This window comes from Pavona decussata, unplaced genomic scaffold, assembly GCF_977016875.1.
Source record: "Pavona decussata unplaced genomic scaffold, jaPavDecu1.1 SCAFFOLD_77, whole genome shotgun sequence".
NCBI classification, from domain to species: Eukaryota; Metazoa; Cnidaria; class Anthozoa; order Scleractinia; family Agariciidae; genus Pavona; species Pavona decussata.
In genome coordinates this window covers 864,268-888,101 of record NW_028145495.1, presented here as the reverse complement: position 1 = coordinate 888,101, position 23,834 = coordinate 864,268, and the positions used below count along the sequence as shown (strand labels likewise).

General features: G+C 40.2%; 2 protein-coding genes across 2 annotated transcripts; both read right to left on the bottom strand.

Annotated features, from left to right (window-relative positions):
- Positions 1–50: 50 nt before the first annotated feature.
- On the bottom strand, positions 51–23,810 carry LOC146476417 (nuclear receptor-binding protein-like). Its single transcript, XM_085114622.1, has 20 exons — positions 23,616–23,810; positions 17,969–18,091; positions 17,547–17,588; positions 17,299–17,451; positions 16,827–16,867; positions 15,616–15,710; positions 14,386–14,466; positions 14,191–14,255; positions 13,513–13,605; positions 13,279–13,362; positions 12,661–12,709; positions 6,575–6,662; positions 6,252–6,302; positions 5,884–5,943; positions 4,141–4,213; positions 3,052–3,120; positions 2,514–2,577; positions 1,372–1,427; positions 876–942; positions 51–708 (listed from the first exon to the last, which is right to left on the bottom strand). Coding segments are annotated over exons 1-20 (1,485 nt in total). The 5' UTR covers positions 23,745–23,810; the 3' UTR covers positions 51–706.
- LOC146476418 (uncharacterized) lies at positions 8,298–11,744 on the bottom strand. Its single transcript, XM_085114616.1, has 2 exons — positions 10,701–11,744; positions 8,298–10,285 (listed from the first exon to the last, which is right to left on the bottom strand). Exons 1-2 carry the CDS (start codon positions 11,296–11,298, stop codon positions 8,427–8,429), a joined length of 2,457 nt encoding a protein of 818 aa, XP_084970742.1. The 5' UTR covers positions 11,299–11,744; the 3' UTR covers positions 8,298–8,426.
- Positions 23,811–23,834: the final 24 nt, after the last annotated feature.

Genomic DNA, 23,834 nt, shown 5'->3' with positions numbered 1-23,834 from the left:
GGGAGGGGGGGGGGGTGACAAATCGAGTTGAATTTTTAACGACTTTTGTTAATAGTACAATATTCACATTGAAGTGTTTTACATTTTACACTAGTTGGGTATTCAAATCAACACGCCTTTCCTGAGAACGGAGGGAACATGTTATTCATATATTTATAGGGAGTATTCTTCAGCTCCCGACTCTCGACGACTCTGAACGGCAAAATTTGAGCAGGTTCAAATTTGATGCGACAACGCTCGAGACTCGACAGGAGTCGCCGGGAATTTCTCACCAGAATCTGATCAAAGTTTTCACAAGTTCGGACTATAGAGAGGCGTTCTTTTACCTTTAAGTTACTCATAATAAATTTGTTTGTATGGTTTCTGGCCGGGCAAGAAAAAGCTACGCAACAGTTTGATCCGCACGAAGAAGTTTTTTTTAGAGACAACGCAAATTAAGTTACGTTACGCGGCGTTAAATAGTTGTTAAGGAAGCATCCATTTTCTAGTTTTCTTTAGTTCTATAAAATCCTTTTCTGTATATTACAAAGTCTTGCTCCTTCCTTACGCACCAAATTATCGGCTCACCGAAAGATGGAAAGGAAAAGCGCCAAGGAACTCATCATAATCTTCTTTTCTGTATTTACAATATTGACTAACGACACAAGGGCTCTGTAGAGCTGTGTCTCTTATAACGGCAGTTTGGTCTGACTGAAACGGCCAGGAATTCTGTGAAAAAAAAAACAAAAAACAATTGCAATGATTAATCTCTTCATATAAATAAATGGTTCCATGCTTTTTGCTGAATACTTTTTTAGTGCTCATGACACCTTTTGAAAACCTCAATTCAACTAAAAATGTACGGACATATCGTTGTGTGGGTGGGCAATACTCACAAGCCTTCATAGCTGGGTACAAATTCAACTGTTCTTGCATGGCAAAGGCAATCATATTACGATCAGCCTGAAAATCAACGGTTACAATAATTATTTTCGCATGGTGTCAACGTGTCAAGCCTTGGAATCACCATTTGTGTAATAACAATGTTATAATTTTGTTTTGCTCTTTACTAGTACTACATGTAATAATTTCTGGTGCGACCGCTGACTGCTCCATTGCCGAATTAGCTTTGCCAATGGCAAAAATTAAAGATTTATAAAGTGAATCAGTCACTGAACTAGATGTAATACAGATACGGTGGAATCTCGTGAAGGACTTGTCACTTCATGTCGCCAGTCATCCTTTTTGAGATTTCCACTATGTGGGAGTAACAAAACTAAAAGTGGCCGTACAAACGGGGTGGTGGTAATGCAGCGTACCGCTGAGAAAAGACCGCTAAGAATTTCATGAACCTTGTCTTTGTGAGTGAATTTTCAAGGGAAGTTAAACCACCTTGTTTATGAGTCCACATCTGATTAAATCATCAGCCATGTCGATACCCTTGTCTCCTGCAAAATATTTTTAAAGAGAGCAATAAATTTAAGAACAAAGGAAAAGGAGAAGCAAACAAACCAAGCAACAGCAGTTTTCAAGCCGCTACATACAATGTCTGCCAGTTTCAATGCGTTGGGTCTCGTCGCATTTTCTTTCCTTGGAATACGTTAAGAGTTACATGTACTAAAAATCTTATATTTATTCCATTCGACTTTTATGCCATCATAGCCATTCGCATCTCGGAGTATAGGGTCTGCGTGTTACTTGTTCTGTGCAATTATTTGGATGATTTACTGTGATTTTTTGCCGGATTTTCCGGGACCCATTCGATGAGACCAAAATGCGACACATACGTTGGAGTTAGGGCTGGTTTACACGTACGAGACAAGCAGGAACAGGATCGACAGAATTCAACGAACGTCTCGCTGAGGCCGTTCAAAGTTATCGGCAACGCTTTGTACGACAAGTCCTGCAATGACTTTAAAGACAAGTAGGAAAAAAAAACCCTTGCTTGGAAGGATGTGGCTACAATTGTCGGATTGGCCAGTGGCGGCGGCAGCGGCTGCCGCTCCTCCTTCTCATGAAAGAAGAACAAGTGATAACATCTCCTCGTCATATTCTTCCGCGTCGTCCGCCGCTTAGGTTTCCAAATTTTGGCGCGAAAACTTTGTCACACTGCGCCTGCGCAAGCCACGTTATGCTTGACTTATCCCAGACTCGTTCCCAGAGGCTGCTTTCCTGTAAGTCATGTTTCCTTGATGCTGACCAAAAGGACCACAGCCTCTGGGAACGAGATTAGGGATAAGCCAAGCATAACGTGGCTTGCGCAGGCGCAGTTTCGCAATTTTCGCGCCAAACTTTAGAGATGTCGTAGCCCAACTAGTCACTTTATCTATCCAAGGTAGATGGCTAAACATTTTCCGATGATTAATTAGTTTAGTAAGGAATTGAAATATAATCCGTGTTAACGTTCCTACAAAATTAAAAGAACAACCCGCAAAAGTATGGAAGAATTTTATACATTTGTGGAACGACGAACGCATTTTTACAACTTCCTAGAGACGAGAAAAAAGTTCTTTATTTCTCAGTTATGATCCTACCTGGGCGAAGATCGCACATAAGATGTCTGTTCATCTTGTCGTCCAACTTGAGAAGTATTTCCAACTATATAAAACACAATTGAACGATTCATTTTACAGAAGAGAAATCAATGGAATGTTAGTGGAGATTTTTAGTGCGATTTCTATTCACCAACGTACATTACGGGCGATTTGAAATAAAGTAAACAAAATAATGGGAATTTCAGTGGAATCCACGGAGTGGATCTTCTCTCCACTGTTTCCAGGTCGAATTGAAATTTGGAAATGTTGGTTTTTGTGGAAGGAGGAAAACTGGAGTACCCGGAGAAAAACCCTCGGAGCAGGGACGAGAACCAGCAACAAATTCACGAGTCCGGAAATCGAACCTGGGCCACAGTGGTGGGAGGCGAGTGCTCTCACCACTGCGTCATCGCTGCGTCCCTACGTCTTTATCACGGAAAATTGCCACCGATCGAGGAGAGTTGGCAAAATGATGAAATTAATTTAAGTGAAACGAGAAGAGTTTGGATATGAACACTTTATTTTCCGTTGTACTGACCTGATCTTGTAGTTTTCCGTCGCCACCATCTTGGGGTTTCAGCTTGATTTGACATTTGTTAACAGTGGCCTATCAACAGCGACAAGCAAACGTAAATGAACGAGATAAAAGAAAACAAGAAAAGAAGGATACAGACGGGTGGAACAGCTTATCATTCACGATACATTTTGTTTCACAGTGTTACAATGCAATACTTTTGATTGATACAGTCGAGCCTCCGTGTGCGACCACTTCTCGTAAGCGACCACCTCCCATAGGCGACCACCAATCCAAAACACCATTTTTTTCCCAGTCAAAGCTCTATAGTTGGAACCTCTCGTAAATCACCTCTTATAACCGACCGCGACCACTTGACGGCATTATAATTTTTCATTGTCTTTAACCTCTTCTAAGCGACCACTTGACACATGGTCTGATCTCCATGTTCGTTGTATGTACTACGCCACTCAGAGTTTACAAGCAACTTTTAGTGACAACCTAGCACTGCTCGTATTGTAACTTGGAAAATGCATGTAATAAATTCTCTTCGAATAAGTAGATGTGTCAGACCTGTTCTCGGAAGATTCCTTTCCCCCCCCCCACCCACCCCCTCTCTGGTTCGACTCTTGTAAGCGACCACCTCCCGTAAACGACCACTAAATCTTGGCATTTTGGGTGGTCGCTTAAGGGAGGTTCCACTGTGGCTACATTTTCAATAAAAACAGTTTTCCTCCATTGATGTTCATAATTTTAAATCAAGACAGTGTTGCAGTAGGCCATGTTTTAAGCAACTATTCACACTTGCCCAGAAAATGTCTTGTGAGGCGTACCACGCGATGGACAAATCTTACATTTTCCATCACTGAAGGTGCCGCGGCTAAAGAACCCCGTTGTCTAAAAATTCAAAATGAGAGCAAATAACCGCATCGGCGGGAAGAAGTTACCGCAAACGTTTAGAGAAGAATTGAATTCAATTTTTGTCGAAATGATTGCTGCAACGGAACTGTCTACTCCAGGGTGTGTTATAATATTCATTTTTTTTTTGTGCAGTTTGTGTGACGGTTTTATCACACTGCAAGAGCTGCATGCACTGGTTAAGAGTCTGCTTACTCTCCTGGTTTCCTCATCATAATGGTCATCATTTTCACTAGGCACTGACTCGACTCCCTCTGGGGACGTGGGCCTGGAAATCAAAGAGAACAAAGTAACACACAGAGTTGTACGAGCCTCCAAAAGGAGATAAGCCTGTCATTAAGGACGGTTCCTACTAATAACGAAATATTTTTGCGCGGTTTATGACTACGCGGGAAAAGCAGATCTTAGCAAGGGCTATTGAAATCCAAAACGAAAATTGGGGGTAACCACGCATTTTTTAGAGATCATGAAGCAACAATTATTCTGAAAAACAGTAAAATACAAAACAATGTATGGCGTTTTTTTTCCAAATTGCAGCTTTATTATCTCTGAAAAATGCATGGTTACCCCCAATTTTCTTTTTGGACCCCAAAAGCACTTGCTAAGTTCTGCTTTCTCCGAATAGTTTTAAACCGCGCAAAAATATCCCAGTATTAGTAGGCACCACCCATAGGAAACCCGAGTATCTCGAGATGCGCAGAACGTATGCGCCGTGACAAAAGTAGGGACAGTATTCCCGGTTTATTGCCTTTGATAGGCAATCCCAAACTATGAGCTCTATGGTAGCCAGCCATTTTACTCAGTTGCAGGTTGGTATTGACAAGTCAAGGTAAAGGCCTGTTTAAACGGTTTCAACATTTGCTTCAACATGCGTTCAACACTTTGTTGAACCCAATCCGAATGTCGGGGGCGTTTCAACAGGTCGTTCAACATTGTTGAAAGCGTAAAAAAAATGTCGAAAGCTTGAATTGTTGAAAGTGTGTTGAATCAAATTTAAATTGGTTTAAACTTTCATTCAACATCGCTTCAACATTTCCTTTGTTCTTGATAATGTTAAATGGCACAGAAACCGTTAGAACACTCCGTTCATCCAACATTTGCCCACTATCCGTTCAACTTTTGTTGAAGGAAGCCACCAAAAAGACATCAGACCACAGGGAGTCTAAACCTGAGAATGCCGCATGTATGGGGTCTACAGCTGCAACACGATAACATTGCTTGCAGCAACACGTTTGGCAAGAAGAGGTTGTTGATAAAACAAGAGATGATCGCTCCATGTCTTCTGCTATCACAGATCCAGTTAGCTCCTCCATCGGTGAGATTAAAGACAAGCAGCTCATTTCCTACAGTACAACTGTAAACGAAACGGCTAAGAGATGACTGCACATTGCTGTGCTTTTCAGTAAAAAGAATCTCCGAGGTTCAAGACCTTTTTTGTACCCTACTCCCCTGAAGGCAGCGTTAATGGCAACCATTGTTCAACATTTTGAGCTTCGGGCCATGGTTACTGAAAAGCTGATTAAACTATGCGCTGAGTTAATCCACCTCACTAAGAGCGGTTTTCAATTAAATGTCGAAAGTAATTGCGTTTTTGCTTAGGTTTTGCATTACTACGCTCTGTGATTGGTTGATAAAATTCGCGCCACTTTCTCAACCAATGAGATGTAAAACAAAAACAAATCGTGCCTCGTTCGCACGCGTTTTCCCGCGCTTGGCGCCAGTTACATGCATTTGCTTTGAATTCTGATTGGCTCATTGCGCTGTTTGCACCTGTTGTGCTTGGCCAGAGTGATTACTCGATTGAAAACCGCTCTATACCTTGGTTAGCGCTAATTGTGCTATTTTGGAAGGATAAAATTTATCCCTTGATTAGGGCAATTTAATTGTGGGTTAGCGTTAATCGCGTGGCCCCGTATTTGACATGTTGTCCACACAAACCTTTGTCGTGGCCTTGCCTCTTTTCTCTGTTGCATTCCAGTCAGTGGAAAGAGCCCATTTCTACAAAATGAAGAACAATGGGGATTCCTTTTAGTAAAGGCAGCAATAAAAAGATATAAAAACGTTTCTACAACGAATACACACGTAACACACAATAAAACAAAGGATTCCAAGTGATGCATGCAGAAATTCTTGTCATAAATGTATGTTAGAGTGAAACCAGCTTGTTACTACATCCACACGTGAAGTTTTCTGTCCTTAACAAAAATGCACACAGCCATTTTGTTATTAATCCAAGCGCCTCTTTACTACATTTTCATGACCTCCTATCACGTTAATGTTTCTATAACGGCTTTTCATTATCTTACCTTACTTCTTCCAAATACTTTTCTAGTTCAAGCGCTGGAGATTTGCCTCGCCTGCAAAATCATTACAAAAGTAAATGTGGCAAGAACAGAACAGATATGTTTAAATACATACAAATAGTAAACATCCTTGGTATATGGATATTTAAATCTCTGTTTTGTGTACTGTACATGTAGGTAATTAAAATAATGTAAGGTTGTATCATTCTGCACCTTTATGTTTTGTAAAATACATTCAATGTAATCATTTTATTCATTACACTGTAATTATCATTTCTTCAAATGCTATAATAAATAATCAAATTATTATTGTGTATCAACCATACTTCCAATTTCTCTCAGTTCCATCAATGAGTTTTAAAACTGCGAGAACTGTTTCAGGAGCGGTGTCTTCACGATTGTCAGGAGGAGAAACTGAAAAAAAGAAACAAATTAATAAACAAATTTTAAAATAACAGCAGTGTATTATTTGAAAGAAAATCTGTCAGAAAGTATTCAGAATGAAGAATGGGGCAGCACAAGTAAGTTGGAAACCAACCACCTGCACTGTATAATTGATAGTAAGTTGATATTTGTTTATTTCATTTTTAATTGATCATTGTACAGTGTATAGTTTTATTTTTAACAAATAAGCAAAATGGTTTCAAATGTCAACTTTTATGTTAATATTTGAGGGCCACAGATACAATGTATTTCAGCTGTTATGTTTCACTGTTAATTGTTAACCCTTTAACCCCTAATAATAATAATAATAATAATAATAATAATAATAATAATGATAATAATAATAATAATAATAATAATAATAATAATAATAATTAATGTCACTATTCCGCATATACTTTAAATTATTATTGTTTAACAAAGCATGCAGCTAGATAACAGTATTGAGACAAAGTAAACAGACAACAAGGTGGCGTAATTGGGGGATACATCCCCGTGGCAGGTTAATACGACTTCGGGTTATGTGCGCAAAACAAACGTAAGCCTCACTTACCTCCCCACTAACGTGGGGTAGGACAAGAGTATTGGCAGAGCCTTTCTTATCTCCCCAGCACCATACGGGCTGGATCGGACAAGATAAAGGCAAAGGTATGAGATGGCAAGATACGAGCAATGCCAAGAGCTTGAGGGAAGTCGCAACGCAGACTTAACCGCCACAGATGCATGCACAGCATGCATCCCCCCAAGCCAACCCTAGCCTAAAGAAAGTTGCCCGAAACACGGGCCATTTGCGGGACCGCAGAAAGAAGCACTGATTCGGGAGTCGGATATAAATCTGGTAACAGTCTGAGGACCAGCGCCCCAATACTTTAATTAGCCAGTCTGGTAAGCCTGCAGCGGCAGCGGCGGATGCTGCGCCTATGCGAAAACTATGACCCTTGAGACTTTTGTAAGGGAGCCCCGCGCTGCGGGCGGAGTCCCGAAGCAATAGCGTGACGGAGGACCTAGTGAGTAGCCGGCCTGACCGAAAATAGAACAGGGTTCCCGGTTGTGGCCGCGCCAAGATAAAATACTGTTGCATGGCTGAGACTGGACATAGTAAGGAAGCACACCGGGGAATAACCAGTGAGTGCCCTTCCCTAAAAATGTCAGTCTTTGAGGACTTGAGCGTGACAAGTATGCGCTGCGGGCGGGCCAGACATGGCAGAAAAGTAATGCAATCTAATGTAAGGTTAAATTTAGAGCTAAATTTATGTACCCCCGGATAGGTAAACTCACTACAACGAAGAAAGGCGAAAAAGGCGAGAGTAAAGGCAGCCCAGATCATGGAAAAATCCCTGGGACCTAACCACTTGTCAAGGATGGGGCGAATAGCTAACAGGACCCGGGGGGTAACCGGCTGACGGCGAATGCGAGGGGAACCATGGTAACGGAGAATACCCCGGAGAATCTTTTGGAGAAGAAGACGCCCTCTTAGGGGGTCCTCATACCCTGAAAGAATATGAAGATTACGAACTGCTGCTAAGTAGATTTTAATTGTACTGTGACGAACTGTACGAGCTAGGAAGGATGCAAAATAAACAAGGGTCCCTTCAGATGCGGGAAGAATAGCGCCTTCGGGTGTTGTAAGCCTGTTCATGAGGCAAAACTGAAGAAACCGCTTTTCCCCAGAGCTATATGTTCGGTTGGTGTTCACTGATAAGGCCCAGTTAGCGTACATCAAAACTTCATCCTTCAGAGGGTCATGAAGGAAGGCGGGATGGAACAGGGGCTCTGGTCGGCATCGGGAGCGAGTTCCCGGAAGCGGCTGACCTGAAAACGGGAGAGGGCATCAGCGATTTCGTTGGAGACTCCCGGGACGTGACGGGCCCGCACCAAGAAATTATGTTTCATGGAAATTAAAACTAAGAAACGAACTAAGTCCATTACTCTGGGAGCTTTGGAATGGCCCGAGTTTATGATGGCGACAACGCTCTCATTATCGCACCAAAACTGAAGGCGTTTCCCCGAAAAATGGGGGTACCAGAGTGCACAGGCAAGTACAATAGGAAAGAGTTCCTGCCATTCGATACTAATCCCCTTGCGTTTGTCAATGAGCATGTGAGGGGGCCAACGCCCTTGGAACCATTTACCATTAAAATACCCCCCAAACCCGATGGTGCTGGCAGCATCGGTGTACAATTCGAGGTCAGGGGTAGAAGTTACAAAAGAGTCTAGGAAAAAGGAGCGCCCATTCCATTTAGCGAGAAAAGCTTTCCACATGGTGATATCCCGAAAAAATTCCTTGTTTAGGCGAATATGGTGAAAACGGCTGGAAGCCCCTCTAGTAAGATTAATCATGCGTTGTAGGAAAGTCCTTCCTGGGACAACAACTTTACAAGCAAACTGCAGGGTACCTATAAGGGATTGGAGCTCCACCAACCGGGCTGAGCGGCGATTGGCGAAAGAATCAAGGAGCTTTCTGATTCTGGTCAATTTATCGTCGGGTAAGCGTGCCTCCATGCGATTACTATCAAGGACGATACCCATGAATTCTAAAACCTGAGAGGGGCCCAGGGTCTTTGATGCTACCGTGGGGACCCGGAGGGACATAAATACCTTTAGGAGGGTACTAAAGCTCCCCAAGCAAGCTAGTTTCGTGGGTTCAGCGATAAAAAAGTCATCCAAGATGTGAATTACGTGTCTCAAACCATAGTTATGCTTTAGGATCCATTCCAAGGCATCAGAAATCTGATTAAATAAAAAGGGAGCACTACGGAGCCCAAATGGGAGGTAAAGATCTACGTAGTAGTGGGATTGCCAGTAAATACCCAGAAGGTTCCAGTCGTCAGGGTGAATTGGCATAAGGCGAAAGGCGGATTTGAGATCTGTCTTGGCCATGAATGCCCCAGGGCCCAAGGAGCGCAAAATTTGTACCGCATCGTCCACCCGTACATACTGAAGGGAATAGGGGTCTTTTGGAATGTGATCGTTTATGCTGTCACCCTCAGGGTAAGAGAGGTGATAGATGGTGCGCCACTCTGAGGAGTGTTTCTTGGGGACCACGCCTATGGGATGACACTGGAAATCCGGGAGTGGTGGGGAAGGGAAGGGGCCCGCGACTCTACCCAACTGCATTTCCTTGTTAAGGTTTGCTGAGACAACCTCTGGATGTTGAGACGCGGAGAGCAAGTTGCGTGACACCCGGGTTTGTTGAGGGCCAAGGTAACCTATGCGAGCACCATACCGGAGGGCATTAGCTAAATTATTAACAAAAGAGCGATCAGGGTGATTAACTAATTCTAGTACTAAGTTATCTACATGTAAGGGAGTGGACACTGTGGGTCTCTGGTTCTGCTGGCGCTGTGACACTTTACTTTTTGCTGCGGTCGCTGGGACTGGCGGTCTTGGTGCTGCTGCTGGCTGACTGTCTGGAACTGCGGCAGTTGAAGGCGGCGTGTGTGTTGGAACCACACCGGCGGCAGTTATGTGGGAAGTAGCAGGACTGGCGCTGACAGCCGGAGGGCTTGTTGAAGTCAAAGCAGACCAGGGCTGGGCGGCGGGGCTTTCTGCTGGGGTCCTGATTGGGACAGTCGTCGCTATGGTGGTAGGGGCTAGAGCACACAGAACAATGTGGCTTAGCAAGACCAGAGAAGGTGACTGTCCAAAGTTCAAGATCGATTTTGTCCCAGGGGAGGCTAAGATCGTGTGCGGTACGCCGTCTAAACTGTTCGTCATAAGACAGCCACGCTAAGCCTTAAAACTTTGATACAGCTCGACTGATGATCTGCTGATATTTGATCAGCTCCAAGGATCTGTTGGGGTAGGCGGCGACGATTACCAGCATGTAGGTGCTAAAGGCATCGAGCCACTTTTGGAAGGTATCTATGACTGGCTTTTTCCGTTTAACCAGGGTGAGCGGGGAGCCCTGGGAGCCTGGGGAGGACTCTTCGTATCGCAGCTGCAGGGCGGGGGACTGGGACCGATAAATCGTATCGGGGAGAAGTAAACAGAAATCAATGTACTCACCACGGAGTATTTTGTCCTCAAGTGATTTGTCCATGGGACGGTTCAGGCCTAGAGGAGTTGCCACGTTTTGCGAACGCGGAGTGGGCGTGCTTTGGTCAAGGTACATCCTTGCTGGGGCTTCACGGTTCGGGAAAGAACTTAACGCTGCCTGAACAGTGGACGAGACGGTGTCCTGAATGGCGGCGAGTTGGGCTGGCGTGAATACGAGATCACGATCGTGTGCCTGATCGGGCTCGAAGTCCTCCATCTGCTCCTCGAACAGCTCGCCAACCGATGAACCGGCGTCTGAAACGTACTCATCACCGTCCGATAGCGGGGCTTCGGCCGTAGGTTCGGTCGTTTCGACAGTCCGTGGTTTACGTGTACGCACAGGAGCGGCAATGTTCTTTTTTCCTCGACCACGAGAAGGGCGTCGTTTAGGACGTGCTGGTGCGGGCGTTGTCGCTGCTCTAAGCCTTTCAATGAGGCGAGGACGAGTTCCCGTGATCGGGAGATTCAGTTGCTGCAAGCGCAGTCGAAGGACTTCGCCGGAAAGCTTTGTAAGGTCGTCGTTTCGGACGGTTGTAGCAGGCCGAGGATGAGGACGTGGACGAACCATGATGATGAACGATAAACAAAATTTTTAAACGTGTTTGCGTTCGTGCAATACTGCCAGGATAATGCCCTGGGATAGTGTTCTGACGCTTTTATAGCGAGACAGTGACTCAAAGTTCGGCCAATAGGTACAAATGTACTGTAAACTAAAAGACACAACGTGGCAAACTACTAGCCATCAATAGGGCTTTACAAAACGAGAACCAATCCCAGCAAAGGTAAGATTCATTTCTAGACAATTGTGCAACATATTGGTACAATTTCCTAGCCATGAAAGGCTTTTATCCTAACCCTACTGAATAGAGAGTATTCATTTATGAATGAGGCTTTCGTGTATACATTGTTGTCTGGGGTCGACACAACATTGCGTGACCTACCACCCCTAAGGCGTCACGTTCCATTAAGCGCATTTTACCGTTCGGTAAAAGCCTTATAATAATAATAATAATAATAATAATAATAATAATAATAATAATTCACTTCACTTGTCACCTGGCGCCAAGATGGCCCAAAGGGCCTCAAAATAATAATAATAATAGTCTTTATTAATTCAGAAGATAAAAAAAAAACTACATATCTTTTCTTATAACAGTACTGGGGAGAAGTTAGAAAAATATCATGAAAATTGACCTTGGGTGATCATTTCTTTAAATCTCATAACCTCAGGGGAGGAATAAGCATTGATATTACAAGGAGAAATTAGATGCTGATTACTGTTTGGGCTTAAAGGGTTAACTAAACTTGCTTGGTCATCAGTACTTTCTGATGCTTACTATTTAGCACTCATGGCATAAGAGGCATACTGTAAGTGATAATTTTGCTCAAAAAAGAAAAGATTGCTAAAAAGTTGCTGAAGTTTGGCATACAAGCTTCATTTTCTATGGTAAAATATATTTAATCCATAAAAAACAAAAATCTAAAAAAAAAACATGTATCCGAGTTTGCCCAAGTGTGACCACAGCACTTATTTGTAGCTAGACTATCACATGCAAAATTTGTCAGAGGACAGTTATGCCTTCAGTCCTTAAACAAGAAGTTCTGCTATAAAAGGGCAAGCTCCTCCTTCATTTCACACCTTTGTGGGCGTGAGATGCAAATTTAGATGCTGTTCAGTCATGGCAAGTTGTTGACTCAAGCGTCCTCTAAAAAATATGCCTAAAATTTTATAATAATTATCACCACAGTTAAAAGATATCAAGTTGTAATTATGAAAACTAAGCCAATTTTATTGGTAAAAGCTGAAGAAAGAGGCACATGTTGTTTATCAGTTGTTTGCGCTTTGATGGTTGATTGAGGCCTGGCCAGGTCCCTTTTATACCGGAACTTCCTGTTTAAGAGGTTTTTACAAACAGATTAGCCATTTTACCATCATTATCCACCATACAATGAGCCGCCAGTAACTTGAGGGAATGAACCTTGAACAAACAAAAGGCAATTAATCATTAAAATTTAAATTGTTCTCAGACAACTTGTTGTAAAACAAATGTTGCATTGCAAGTTGTGATGGTTTGTAAATGTCTAATATTACCACCTCTACATGCAACAACTTGTCATGTTGCAAAATTCACTTCCCACAACATGACACTTAATTGTGCACAATGGAGGTACAGTGGGAAACAAACTATCACAACTTACAGTGTACAGTACAACACAACATGTATTATACACCCAGGAGATAATTTCCAATGTCAAAAAAAGCGGCACTGGTTGCAAGATGATGGGGCTTACAGCTGTACAATAAATGCAGGATTTCAGATAAAGCACACAATACATGACAAAATTTCATGAGAAAAAGTGGGATTAATGCTCTCCAAGTACATGATCAAAAACAGTAAGCTCAGAACCACATTCCACCCACAGCACACCAAAGTGAGAAAGGGATCAGGATATATCGATGTGAGATGATGGAATACACCATAATAATATTAACAACAACCTGAGGAAGTGACATTGTGGATCCACAATTCAAGTAAGCATGTAATACCTCAAACAGACTTGGATGCAGCAGCAAATCTCTCGCCGTTGGTCTTTCTGCAGGATTTTCAGCTAAACACCTCCGTATGAAATCCTGTTGAATGAAAAAACTCAACTAAAGAGATCTAAAATGAAGAAACCTTAAGTTTGCTTAGCTCTTTATCTTCATGGAATAAACTGAAAACGTCTCTACAGTGATCTAATGTCCCTTGAGCAGCTAATCATGCTTTGTTTGAAAACCTACCTTTTGAAATGGTTGTTCCAATCCTTCAATGGCTTTTCGGATGTTTTCCCTCAACACAGGACCTTCTGTGTCATGGAGTTCCAATGCTGCCATCTACAAGGAAAAAGGTATGTTCATTTATTAGCAGGGTTGCCACTTATCACGATAATAAAAATTTCCTGACTTTTCCCTGATCACAAACCAGCTCTCAAGGTCCACAGAAGACAATTTCTCTACCAATAAGCTGGCGATGAAGCCACAAAATCAAATCCTTCATAAATACATGTCTTTTGAAAACAACATTACCTTTGCCAACGAGGAAACCCTTTCCCAAACCTGGTGGCTAGCCAAAAATACAATTCCCCGCCTTTTAACTGACTTTGAGGTAGAATTTAGTATTTCCTGGCTTGAATTCCCTGAGTTTTCCATTAACCTTGAAAAAATTCTGTTTTCCCCTGACTTTTCCCGTGACTGTGGGAACCCTGATTTTTGCATACACTGTTGTTCACTGTGAAATCTAAATACTACTATACATAGCCATACTACTGTAGGACCATTTACCAGTATCCATTTTTTGCCTAGGTGATGAAAGACAACTTAGGAAATGCAAAAAGTTGTCACACTGACGACTGGATCACAGATGAAATCAAAACTAAGTTTGTTAAATAAACTTTTGATTTTGAGTGTAACAGTCATTACCTCAAGAGCACACATTCCAAATGCATAAATATCAACTTTACAGTCAAAATTATGGCCAGGTTTTCCTGTTGATAAATATAACAAAATAATAATTACTTGACTATGAATTTGAATGTCAACTTTGAAATCTTATGCTTCATTGGGAATATGAAGCACTAAGAAAGCCCAGGGTGAGTCACAGGTGTTAATACATACCGTATTCTGGAGCAATAAAGTGCATGTTTCGCCGCTCGTCTCTGTAAGTCTTTACATGGTTATGAATTGTATCAGGGGCAACTGATAACAGACAATCAAACAAGGTTAGGTTTACCAATGACAATACCTATGTTAACATGTCTACCCTGATCTCTAAACTGTTGCAAATAACTTCTTATAACCACAAACTGCCAGAGTGTATATCATATACATATATATGTAATTATTTATTTATTTATTTCATAAAGTAATCACTTCATTCTCTTAGTATATTCTACTCCCTTATTTCTTTTAGCGTCTCTTTAATATATTGTACATATCTTCTTCTTGTCTTACTCTGCCCGCTTCGATTAGCTTTCGCTACCCGCGGTCCAGTGTATTTAGTAAAAGAAGTTGCATTTCTCTGTATTCACTTAGTGATGAAATAAATAAAGATTGATTGTTACAAATAAAGATCATTTTAGCATACTTGTCACTCTAGGTCAATTTTGGTGGCTTTGGAAGTTTTGTAGAAATCCAGAAAAAAAAAAAAAAAAAAAAAAAAGCAGATCCAAGATGGCCACCAGTTGCAAATCATCATAAAATTCCAGCTTAATTACTTTTGGAGTTAGTGGAAGGTAGGAGGGAGAGAGTTAGAATCTGTCCCCCACCACCCCCCACCCCCATTCGAACCAGAAGTCCAAAAAAGCCCAGTCTAGATAAGCTGCCTAAGGCATAAACAGCACTTACAGTCAATCCATGTCACGTGTGACCGGTATTTTTGAAAGGAGTTTTGAAATTTACATGTCAGTTTTGAACATCGACAACGAGATGTAGCAATTTCCCTTAGTTTATTGACGATATAAAGCTATGAATTTTTCTTTACATTACAGCATCAAGTGTTTTAAGAATAATAATTATTGTTTCCCAAGTATTTAGAACCTTTTCTTCAATTAATGCGTCTTTTTGGGAAAGTTTTCCAGAGAAATGTTCAACATTCCATTCAAGAACTGGACATTACAAAGAGAAATTCGAATGTTCATTTCATCCTCAGAAATACTTGTCACAAGTGACGTGGATAAGACTGTAAAAGTTTCCAAAGCCATTCACTTAAATACTGAATTTTAAGAGCTTGGAAGATTCAACTGTTAGTGTTACCACAACTTATCACATGTTTATATGTTCACCAATATAAAAATGTACTTGTAACCATGAAATAGTTAGCTTAAGTTATTGACGTGTTCAACGTACCTGAACCAATTTTGATGAGGCCATTGTGCTGAATGAATATTGTATCACAGGACAAGTTCCCATGAATAATGGGTGTCTCACAACCATGGAGATAGCTGCAAAAACACATTAAGATTACCAGGCTGGAGTCAAACTTATAGTTTTATTGCTAAATTGCCCATTACAGAGTGCAAATGGAGACTGGGGATGAGTTATTATATTTTTATTTAATCAGAATTAGGAGTCCATCACAAGAAAGATCACATTAATGCCTATGTCACAAATGGAAGTTGGGTGCCCAGGAGCCAGGGGGATGGTACCGCCAACCCAAACCCAGGTAGGTAGAACACCCCATAAACCTGCCCTACCCACAATCCGGCCACGAGCCCTGCCCACAACCCAGCTCCACCCCTAGCACCCGTCACACTGAGACTAGAAGCTCAGTGGAAAAATAACAAGTAAATAAGACATAGAACTAACCCTAACCCTTAACCAACCCCCAACCCTAATGCTAATCCCAAACAATAACCCTACCAGGAGGGAAGCGAGGTTCAAGGAAAAGCCCTACAAAACGCGATAAACCAACCACTCCACGAAAATGCTGAGTCAAGTAAAATTCCGAGCATGTGCAAAAGAGCACACCTAAACCGCAAAAGAATACCGCTGGCCAGGCAAGTCTGCCCGCAGACCTGAACCAGGCCCCAACAGTAAATTATGGAATGTTCAAGAAACGCCCAAATGCTAACTCGCCACCAGCGCCCAAACCTTACGCCAATAAATGCTAACGCCATGCTACGCCACGCCCGAGGGAGCAAACTTGCTCCAAGTCGTTAACTAAGTTAAATTACATTTAACACTAATTTAAAATTAGTCTTTTTACTAAGTTTGAGGTTCTGTAATTAGATTGTAACCATGTAGAAGGCTTTCAAAAATCAGAAAAAATAGAGACCTTGTACATATGGATTTGGGGGACCTTATCTTAGAATTAGAAAGAGTCATTTGTATGGAATTTGGGTGACCTTTGACAGGTCACAGCCTGGTTAATACACAATGAAACATAACCAAACTTGGTGAACTTACTAATTGTTATGTGATCTTTCTGGTGATGGGGTTCATTTCTTCATATGACACAATTTGAACAATGTGTAAACTTGGGCCCTGAGTACCTTTATTAACTGAAGAACAGGCAATAAACCAAAAACAGGAATCCTTAAATTCAGTCTTGAAGTTACCTTAAAGCTGACAAGATCTGCCGTAACCATTTTTTCCAAGCCTGCAATTTAATTGAAGGGTAAATCTTAAGCGACATAATACTCACTCAAATAAACAATTATATAATTTATTACGATGATGGCACAGCTCAATGCATCTAAAAGCCAAGAGTAAACAATCTTACTAATAAATATTTTTTTGGGTACAAATTGCACAGTATTAAAAAATCATTTCATTTTTTAATTCACTCATTTTTTATAATTGAGACTGAAAAGCCCTCTTGGGGATGACTACTCATTAAAGTTGTATTTGTAGTTGTAGATCTTCACAAATATTATATATAAAAAAAAAACAAAAATGGAAATTCTACATTATTAATTACTTTGATACTTTGAAGTTGAAGCTACATGCATCTGTGACAGAACACTAGTTGATACTGATTTTATACAATCTAAAATGCTGCTTATTGAGTTGGCATTTTTTATATCAAACCTTTTCATTTAATGTTTTATAATTACTCTTCCGCGTCTTCTTCAGGAACTGTTTCAAAGAGCCAGAAGTCATGTATTCAGTAATGAAAATGACGCGAGGTGTTTCAGAGCGGGCATCAGTCCAGAACTTGTGGAATTTCACAATATTGGCATGCTATAAAGAACAGATAGGGGTTAGCATGTACAAAAACTGATAGTCATATGAAAACAAATTCCAATGTCATCCTTACAAATGAAAGTGCTACTTACGTCCAACTGAATTAAATTTTCAAACACAGCTTTGACAGTTTCCTGAAAAAGAAGTATTTGCCTCAGTTTATTACAAACTGCAAGTCACTAAAACAATTGCCCAGGGATTGGAGAAAAGCAGTCAAGAATAAAGTTCAGTTTATTGTTCAGTTAATTGATTTGCCTCATATATATATAATTATATATGTTGTAGGTTAAAATGAATCCAGGTTAAAATGATTTCAACCTAGGTTGATTTGTATTTTCCTTAAAGTTTGTTAAGGTTGGGTAATTTACATCTGAAACTAAGGAAAATACAAATCAACCTACGTTGAAATCATTTTAACCTACAACATAAATTATACACACACAAATTACGATATTAACAAAACATTAGTGAGGAAGGGTAGCCTGACGAAGCCAATAAGGCTTAAGTTATGTACCTCTTGGCTTTTAAAGTATTTCCTCTCTGAAAACTGCACTTCATTCCAAACCACCTCAACACCTTCCTCGGTGTCCATAGCAAGAAATGAGTGATCAATACCAGGGACATCTCGCTGCATCACCTGTAAATATTTACACCACATGAATCTAATCTGCAGCCTAGTGTACAGCATGGCTGCCTTACGAGGGGAGCACTTGTTGTTTTTCCTAGTCAATGTTTTACATGGTTCTGTTCCTATGTAATGTTTAAAAAATGAGCAGGAGTGTTTTATCAGTGCCTCGTGGTTTTAGACCCGATAAAACACGTGCTGCGAGTTTTTTGAATGGCTTCAAAAACATTCCTGGAAAAGCGTGTGTCAATAGAGTTCATAACAATATTATGCTTTTGTGAATGTTGGAAATTAGCATACAAGAAAAACACCTCATACTTATGAGGAGTGTTTTATCGGCTGATAAAACACCGCATACTAATGAGGAGTATTTTATCAGCTGATAAAACATCACATACTAATAAGGAGGTTTATCAATATAAAGTCACTGCACGTGATGTATTATCGACCATTTGATAGGTCAATGGGCTTATGAATTATTAATGAGTTTTTGAATACATGTATAACCGTCTCCCTGAGCAACCCCTGAAGCAATTCAACTTGCCTGGCCTGGGAATTAGCTTCTTTCCAGTTTCTAATGTCCTAGGGGTACATGGGGTGGGGACAGTTGAAATAACTACTCATACAAACTTTTGGAGCTCGAAATAGCATTGAAACAAATGGACCAATCGAAGAAATTTTACAAGAAATCTATAGTAAATGTAGGTTTGGATGTGTCTGTTTTGCAAATGTCTTATCTTGATGTTTCACCTGATTGAATAAACAATGAGATTGATCTTCAATTAACATGGTCATAATTGTTCCATAAAATTTGATAGTTTATTTCGTTGACCCAAGATTGATATTGATCCAACTAAGAGGGGGTGATTTCACATAATAATAATAATAATAATAATAATAATAATAATAATAATAATAATAATAATAATAATAATAATAATAATAATAATAATAATAATAATAATAATAATAATAATAATAATAATTTATTTACTTCTATTGTGCGTGTTACATATTAAGAGCGGCGGTCAGGAAAAATCGAGCAAAATCTGAATTTTCTGGCGAAACTTAGCAGAGTCGATTTCTTTCATCTTTTGTCCATAATAAGGTTTTACTAAAGTAGGAATCATGGTGTGGCTTAAATTGGCCAGAAACATTTGCGTTTTGAGAAAATCAGGAAAATCGATCGAAGCCTTGTGAACTGAAAAATGATTGAATTTAAAACCGGAAAATCGCCACTTTTCATTGTCTCCCCGTTTGTTTTAGAAGAAGCGTACGAAAATCGGAATTTCTTATATCGAAAGACAATCTCTTTCTGATATGATAACCGATGAATTTGTGTTTGTTATGATATCTGGCAAATTTAAACAATTTAAAACCAGCGGCATATTTTTACAGCTGGTTTACTCTGTAATGTAGTGTCAAAGGTCAAGCACACATTTCAGTATGTGGTATAACTCGAAATATTCTCACACTTTGGCTTTCAGTAACAATTGCCTTGATGTACTTCATACCTAAATATCAGGCTGGGTTCTCCATTGAGATTTTCACAAAAGGTCGTTAAAGTTGGCTAATTTCGACCACGACATCGTTTGGCGACCAAATGACTGCCAGTGAAAACAAACCGACGCGACGGGCAAACTGCTAATTACAGCTTCAGGGCCTTCAATAATGCTCCTATCTTGCTTTATCAGAAAGATTTCTGTTTTCCCCTCGCTTCCTTTTAACCATTATCGACGGGAAGAGAAGAAATCCAAAAGATTCAGACAAGTCTAACAATGTTGCGTGACAGCAAATATGCAAATTAGTTAGATGGTCACTGAGATATGGCAGTAGGCAGTAGGGAAGGGGTGGGGGGCGGGAAGAATTGCTTTAACAGGCCCGTAGTCAGGCTAAAACAACTGGGATGGGGAAAGCAAATTGGAAACATCAAAAAAGGGGCAGATATAGTAAGCAAAACAATAACTTTGCACTTGCATCACACTTTTTGGTACATTAAACTTCTTTTCGACCCTTTTGCCGTCACTGTGACTACCACGTGAAATTGCCAAACTTGTTCACGTTTAAAGAATGACGTAAAAAGACGACGACAAATTTCCCTTTCTCTTTTTCCAGTGAACTTGGAATCAGGCAGTAAGAATATGTCCGCAGGAAGATTTGTCTAAAATTAAAAAAAAAAAGGTGGGAGCTGGAATTATCGCGATGAAGTTTAAAAGAACGCGAATTCTCTTTGTGTTTTCGAATTCGCTACCATCACCGTCATGTTATCTTTAACTCCCTACTAAAAGACACAAATCGGTCATGAGGATTTTGGTTCTTATTTCCGATTCACAAGGAAGGACTGCCTTTGCTGCTGTTGTATAAAAGCCAAATGTTAGCGGAGGAAACTGTCAGGTAATAAACAATTTATTAAGGGTTGTGAAAAGGCACTTGCAGCGTCAGAATTCAAGATTGATTGTTGTACATTATTACTGTTTTTTAATTATTTATTTTTTGACATATAGTTTCTTACGCTTCTTAAAATTCTGGGGGGGGGGGGGGGGTCGGGGCTCGAGTCCCCCCCTGCCCCTCCCCTTGTTACGGACGCGTTTAACAGTATGGCTTTATATACCAGCTGCTTATCTGGAATAACGAACTCTTTGTGACAACTTTTGCGCAAATGACTAGTACCCGTAGTTCTTTATTGAATTTTCTTTTTCGTAGCGACCAGCAACAAAAACCGTCAATGCGAAAGATACACCGGAGGAACAGACTTAAAAAGATACACTCACTGATTTAAGTGTAGAGCGAAATTTTACTTCTTCCTAAGATAGAGGGGGAAGGGGGGTGGGGGTGGCTTAATTAAATACATAACCTTATTTCTTTTTAATTTCAGCCTCTTCATTTCACTTAGACCGTCATAAGCTGCTTCCCTTGTTCTAAAGATTAAAGGAAGGTGCATGCAGACCTAAAAATCCTAGCATTAGGGCGTGGCGAAGACACAAACTTCACACTTTTAAGAGCTGGGACCAGGCTTCTTTTCCTTCAATTGAAAAGTTTTCAATACTTTCCTTTAATAGGGATAATAAGTCTTTAGCATGGGCGTTACACAAGCCTGAAAAGCTGTAACTATGATGTCTTACTTTCCTCAAGAGAAGGACCTTTTTACGAGGTAGTGAACAGAAAGTTGTCCACCACAGTCAGTAGCACTAGGACTAGGGTTCCAAGCACAGAAAATAAAAATAATAAATAAATAAATAAATAAATAAATAAATAACACTGAAAACTTCACGTTTAGTCTAATTAACGGCTTTCTCCGCATCTGATGAACTGAAAATACATCTGAATACTAATATTTTGTGCTGGAAAAAGACCGAATGTGCGAAAAAGTAAAGTGTTACATCAGACGTTTTTACAGTTTATTATACATAAAAGGTAATGGAAATTATGTCAACGCATACCTGAACCAACTGGAATAAACAGTCCTAGTTTCTTCCATAGCAAATAACACGAATTTTTTTCAAGTCCTCGTTCTAGTTTTGCGGCTTTTTGCGCCTGGCTGTCATGGCTTGATACCGGCGGAGAAGTTTGACACTTATTTGAACTGACCTCGACGCCAGCCAATGCCGAGAGACGAACGGTGAACGGTGAACGGTGACAAATCGTCAATTCCGAAAGGTGAAGGAGATGAAAATTCATGGTGAAGGAGATAAACATTCTTGTCAGGATAAGTTCAATTTCGGTTTCTACATCGGCTATTGACAAGGAAGCCTTGTGACCGGCGATGTTCCTTTTGCACTAGTTTACTTCAGTTGATCTGCTCCTGTCTCTGGGGTCGTAAGAGCAAGGACCTCCGACCAAGGAGCGAAAAGACCACCTCCATGCTTCCATGACAGCACAAGAATATCAGACCAAATTTAAAGTGACAAATTTTCCAGTTTCCTTAATTGAATTTATCTTACATTTACTTTACTAATTCAATTTACTTTGGTAAACACCAATGCGTGATATTATTAATATTCACTGATTATTGGTGATTTCGGAATTTGTAAAACGCAACCCTAACTATTTAGCGAATTAAAAACAGAATAGGAAAGTTTGACCGGTCTCCAATTTTTATTTCAGCGAGCATTTTACCATAGTCATAGGGGAGAACTTCAACCCCACAGATTTCCCTTTGATGCGGTTTCATTGGCAATCTGACACCTGAGCGAACTCAAGAAATGGACATCGAGACGCTTACTGCTCCTTACTAGATATGGTTTTATAAGCAAAAATCTCACAACGCAAACGAGAAAAATCGGTTCCCAGACCGGACTTTACCTTATTGTAATTAAAGATTAAAAGAAATTTGTTTTCATTACGCTTTTTTGGTATATGTAAAATTAGTCTGTTTATTGTCACGGTAACGCAACAACGGTTGTTTATTTAGCCGTTGTCGGAATTTTAAACGAATTATGGTGACTTCAAAACGGTCGTGTAAAGTGCTTAATTCAAAACCCAGGCTGATTTTAATACATCATCAAGAACAACGTTACATTACTTAAAAGGCAAAGTTTAAGAAAAATCGGCGTTATACCACATAGCGAAAACTATCTTTAAAATTTATCCGTTTTTGCGGGATTTTTCCTGTTTAGAAAAGGGACATTTTCCTAAGCTCTGTTTGCTTTTATTAATAATGGTTAAGTCTAGTTCAAACTTTGCTATAAACGTGCGGTGCTTCCGCTGTCAATACCGAGTATAAAAATACCATGGATCTTCTTTCCTTCCAGATGAAGAGTCAGTTCAGAATATTAATTTCACACTGCCGTGCGGGTACTTTCGGGATCCTCGCGGGTCAAATTTGTTTATCTCAGTTTTCTAGAACGTTAAGCGCTCCTAGAGAAAACCGAAGGCGGCAAATTTGTTCTCTACTTAAAGGCTTTTTGTAGCCAGAAAATGAGCGAAATTGATTTCTCGAGTTCTGCCACCAAATGCTTGATATTTTCTGACCGCCGCTCTTAATAAGATGCTCACACCCGCATCACAAAAAGGAAAAACAATTTACAATAAAAATATTTATTTAAAGTGATAATACATTGATCATATGTCCAGCTGGTTAGTATTCAGAAATTGACGCAAATTTCATTTCAGACATTTTTAAAAATCTGCCAGTAATTTGAGCAATCTCGCCTGAGAATTGAGTATTAATCAACTTTTTTGAGGGTATGATGATTCTTTTGTTTCTTTTGTGTCCTACTATCAATCTCACCCCAACATGCATGTCTATACCCCCATTTTCTTTATGGATTCCAAGAACCCTAGTTAAGGTGTGCTTTTTCAATTAAATATCAACAATGAACATGTAGACCTAGACCTTCTGAAGGTATGCGAAATTTTCGACCCAAGCGAGATTTATTGACTTCATTCAGTTAATTTTTCTCTCACTCAATTCCTTATTTTTCTTATTGACTTCTCTAAATTATTTTCACAGAAAAGACAGAACGGTAATGGCTAAAACATATTCTCATTGCGAAAAAAGGGCTGACAAATTTAGTGAACATTAAAACTTACGAACCTCTTGTCGTCTTTTCTCCCATCTTCCACACGGACTATACTCCACCACATCATCGACATCGTCATCACTTTCATCTCCAGAATGTTCGTTTTGGATTTCAATTACTCCAAGTGCAAGATTATTGGCCATATTTCTATTTACAACCCAACGATACAACACATGTACAAGCGAAAACAACCTTCACACAGAACGGAAAGAACGAGCAAACAAGAGAAAATC

Coding starts and splice junctions, on each gene's coding strand:
- LOC146476417 (XM_085114622.1), bottom strand. CDS start 23,744: ATGGCCAATAATCTTGCACTTGGAGTAATTGAAATCCAAAACGAACAT. Junction 18,092..23,615: donor GGGAGAAAAGACGACAAGAG/GTTCGTAAGTTT, acceptor AAATATTTACAG/GTGATGCAGCGAGATGTCCC. Junction 17,452..17,546: donor AAAATTTAATTCAGTTGGAC/GTAAGTAGCACT, acceptor TGTTCTTTATAG/CATGCCAATATTGTGAAATT.
- LOC146476418 (XM_085114616.1), bottom strand. CDS start 11,298: ATGGTTCGTCCACGTCCTCATCCTCGGCCTGCTACAACCGTCCGAAAC. Junction 10,286..10,700: donor TGAGGACAAAATACTCCGTG/GTGAGTACATTG, acceptor TGTGTGCTCTAG/CCCCTACCACCATAGCGACG.